Source organism: Blastocystis sp. subtype 4 (assembly GCF_000743755.1).
Source record: "Blastocystis sp. subtype 4 strain WR1 chromosome Unknown seqid_0502, whole genome shotgun sequence".
Lineage (NCBI taxonomy): Eukaryota > Bigyra > Opalinata > Blastocystidae > Blastocystis > Blastocystis sp. subtype 4.
In genome coordinates this window covers 1-4617 of record NW_014569045.1, presented here as the reverse complement: position 1 = coordinate 4617, position 4617 = coordinate 1, and the positions used below count along the sequence as shown (strand labels likewise).

The 4617-nt window shown below is 36.9% G+C and overlaps 1 protein-coding gene across 1 annotated transcript; it reads right to left on the bottom strand.

The window, feature by feature from the left end:
* Window positions 1-555: 555 nt before the first annotated feature.
* On the bottom strand, window positions 556-2775 carry JH06_5177 (hypothetical protein; the record flags this gene model as incomplete). The annotated part of the gene is made up of 7 exons (XM_014669545.1): window positions 556-628; window positions 661-787; window positions 817-888; window positions 919-990; window positions 1021-1272; window positions 1302-1370; window positions 1401-2775. The coding sequence occupies 7 exons, from the start codon at window positions 2773-2775 to the stop codon at window positions 556-558; spliced, it is 2040 nt and encodes a 679-aa protein (XP_014525031.1).
* Window positions 2776-4617: the final 1842 nt, after the last annotated feature.

The following is a 4617-nucleotide window of genomic DNA, read 5'->3' as shown; positions in this document are numbered from 1 at the left end:
GTGTTGTTTGATAGTTTGTGAATAGGTGACTTATCATTTCTGAAATGTATCGTTGAATCATATCATTAGGAAATCTCATACTGTTTATTAATCTCAAAAATGTTTCATTGTGATAAAACAAAGAACAAAGATTATGTGCTTCATTGTTGCCCATGATTTGACTTGAAATGGGTTGAATATGTTTCCAAATTATGATCAAAATGTCTGCCTTTTCGAGCTTGTTTATGGGCAGGGTTAAGCGTGTATAGCTACCCAGGGTTGGAGGCCCATGTTTGCGACGGTTTGTCTGGATAATAAAAATACGTAACATGCGTCAAAACACTACTACTGGATAGTATCTTATCTCAACATGAATTAGACTCCATTATGTGATTCAACAATCATTATCAGAACAACAAAGTTATAAGTACTGGCTTTTCTTAATAATATATGATGCGAGCTGATTGGCATCTAATGATCGAAACGATCAATTCAATTCTCACTTTTGTGAAATAGTGTATGAACAGTACTAAAACCCTCTCCAGAGATGCTATTGAGGTTTGGAATATCTAATGCTTAGAAGATTGATAAAGCACTACTTTCAAGATAGACAATACCAATACAGTCAAGCGATATATCGTGATATAATCTGTTTAATGATGGTAAGTCTATCTGTGATACTGTTCTATGTGATATGAACCTTTCATCCGTAGTGTATTGAAGTAGATCCAGTTTGAACCTTCCTTCACATAATTCTCACCATTGCCATTGACATAGTACAAGGTAAGAGTATTCAATCTTGGCAAATCTGATATTACAGGGAATAGACTCTCTTACTCTCAAATACAATTTCATTAAACCCTATTATTCCATGGTATAACACATTAAAGTAGGTCAGTTGATACAAATCTATATTACAACAATCAGAATAATCACAACCTTTAACAATCAAACTATCAGAACTCTTGAACGTACAACTAGATAATCGAACTTCTCGAAGATTAGGAAAACCTATTACTAATGCAACAGTCATTTTCACACCTGAAAAATCCGGAGAATCTTCATAAGAAACAGATCTTAGTTCCAGAATAGACAATGAAGGTAATCCTGACAGTTTGACACTTAACATATTAGAGGAACTTCCTCCCGCCTTAACAGTCACAAGAGATCGACAGTCCTTAATAACAAGAGGCCCTGTTCCATATACTTCCACTGTTTCTAATTCCGGAAACTGGGAAAGAGTTAAGGATCGATATGGGCCACGGAAATAAAAGGACTGAAGAGAATGCAATTCTGATAGTAAGCTAATCAACGATCAATACGATCAATATCAAAAGAACAACCATCAGAAAAGGAATAGCCAATACTCAGTAACTTCAGTCTCTTGAAATCTAATGGTTCATCTAATCAACTCCATCTACTTTTGATGGTCACTGAAGTGACATACTTGAAGCTACCTGCTATTGTCAAACTCTCTAGATTCTTGAAGGAACTCAAATCCAATCTCTTTATCCATGGAGATGCATTACATGCATCATAAAACCTCAGTTGTCTTACAAACCCTTTCATGAAGAATGGAATATGAGTGAATCCTTCACATGTCTCAACTGTCAATTCGCTCTGAAATCCAGCCTTCAGAATCATCACCATAGTTAAGATCATCTCATAGCAGACAAATAGAAGAACTACCCAGAATAACAATCCAAGCCAAAAACGAGAACATTTCGATCTCCGATTCCACCACTTTCGGAATCGAACTCGTCTCATACGATTGCTACAACCACCACAACAGAGTCTTCGCTTTCCACTTTCAAAGTCAACTACAATGGACCCATTAACTAAGTATCCATTATTCCACACACCTGAATGCGTAGTATTCCCATTCATATCAGAAATCGATCCTTCTCCACATGGATATCCTTCTTTCCATTGTCCGCTGTACATAACATGGCCTTTCTTAAATGAAACACCATGCCCTTCACGATATCCATCCACATGATCACCATCATATACCAAATCCTTTCCAGCATTCTCATACTCCTTGCCTTTTCCATTTCGTATGAATGATGACTTGTAATCCCCTGAATACTTCCCTTCATAAACAAGAAACCCTTTTGAATCATATTCTTTCATTTCATCTCCATTGAATTCACGAAGAACTCTCTTCACTCTCCCTTTCTTATACAAACATTCTTTCACTAGTGTTCCATCAACAAACTCGAAACACTTTCCTTTCTTCACCTTCTTTCCATTCACTCGACTAATACTAACCATCTTACCATCAACAATCTCACGATAATAACCCTTTAATGACTTAACATCCTTCACCTTTTCCCAAACGAGTCCAGAAATAGGATTGGAAATGGTTACTGAAGTTGAGGCAGACAATTCCTTCTCTTTCTTTCCATCAACATAAATGCCATGCCATATCTCTTTCCCTTCATCATCATACTCATGACATTCTCCATCTTTTACTCCATTCTTCATCACGCCACGAAACACAACCATATACTTCTCATTTCGAAGTACACATTCTCCATTCAACTTATCATTGGAAAATGTCAAATTGCCCACAACAATATGATTAGAGTCGAGAAGAATAGCCTTTCCTTGCTTCATTCCATTGACATATTCCACTTCAAGTGTGTAACCCCTTCCATTTCTCACATAATGAACAGTTCCTTTCCCTGATTTCGGTTCACCTTCTTTTTCCATTACAATCCTTTTCACATGATAGTCATCAAGAAAGGATGGAGATCCCTTCACTTCCTTCAATTCAATTTCAACTCCACTCATCAAAGAAAAAACTGACCCAATTAGTTAGCCTAACAAATTCATTACCTTTGAACACAATATAGAATGAGGAGGAGAAGAATGATGATTCCCACCACTTTTGAGATAACGATAGAAATGAAGTGAAATGAGAGTGTAGATAAAAGAAATAACAACAGAATAGTACAATCTTGAATGAGTAGTAACAATAGGATCCCCGTGATCCTAATCAGTAATAATGATCAAAAGAAAAACAGGATTCTGGATAACAATTGATGGTCTGATGAGCTGTGAAGTGTACAAGATACAATAGCTGTGTGTACTGAATTGTGGTTTCAACCCTCTTATCACATAACCAAGACTTCATGCTGAAGAGAATGAAGGCGTTGGCTCGTGCGATTCTCCGTAAGCCTTCAATTCTACTGCTGGATGAGGCTACAAGTGCTCTCGATAGTGAGAATCAAGAGAAGTTCTTGACTGCTTTGAATACATGGAGAAAGACACATCCTTGTACTGTTATCACAGTGGCTCATCGTTTGAGTACGATTGTTGATAGTGATATCATCTTCGTTGTTCATGAAGGAGGAATTGTTGCTAGTGGTACTCATGAAGAGTTATTGAAGTCTTGTGATTTCTATTCTAATCTTGTTCATGGTCAAATGGAATCAAGTCCTTTGGCTTAAAGGAAGTGTGTTTGTTCTTATGAAATAAGTCATATCCTGTGTTATTCTACAATCCTTGAATCACCACCATGTTTTCTTCTCCTTGAGCTTCTTAGAATAGACTTCATGAAGGTTCTTCTTCTGTTGAACTAATTCATTTGACCACTGTTCACACTCTCTTGCTAATTCTAGTTTTTCTATTCCTCATTCTCCAATCTCATCTCAACCTTGCTGATCTGTTGTTTCCCTTACCAACATCTGAGAATGCAGAAGAAACAATGAACTCAAATTCTCCAATTCAATTAAACCCTGAAGCCATTCCTCNAGCAACTGGATCAGGATCTGATATTCTGACTTCAACTGATTCAAGTAATATGAATGAAGGAAGGATTGTCGTGGCATCATGAGAATCGATTGTTGTGTAGTGAGAAGAGGATTCACATCTTCAGAAAGCGATGAAAAGGCTTGTAAGGCAATAGGAGAAGGAGAGAGATAGAGAGAAGGAAGTATTTCAGACCATCCATTTGAAGAGAATTGTGGAGATAACGTATACAAATGTACCAATCCACTCTGAATGAGATGATGAATCATGAATGTCGAATTGGATGATTTCACCATATTGTATGTTTGAGCATATGAAACCAATGCATTGATTGAAGTATCATTCATTTGTATATCTGCAACNGCAACTGACTCATCATTCACTACTGTCCAATGAACACTCTCCAGAAGAATAGAACGAACAGAAGGAGAATGAAGAAGGAATTGGAGAATATGACTTCGTCCTTCATCAATCGTTTCTTTGACAGAAATAGCTCCCATTGTTGTATTGGAAAAAAGAGGAGGAAGAAAGAAACGAGTTTGAAGACGTTTCAGAATAATCTCCAAGTAATCACCTACAGGAGTTTCATTCATATGATTCAACAGTGCTGAAGGTCCAATCATCAATTCTTCTTTATCATGACCTGAGAGTAAAGAGAGAAAGAGATACACATCCATTGTAGGTGAGTCAGTGAAGTGAGCAATGAAGGATTCAAGAGTTGAAACCATCTCATCCTTCTGTATCTTCACTTCATTCAAACATTGATCTATGGAAGGATTCGATGAAACACTATGATGAAATGATCACTAATAGACGACTTTAACACAACCATTGCATCATCCCAGAATCCTTTCATTGTTTCCAATATCACTTCTTCTACAT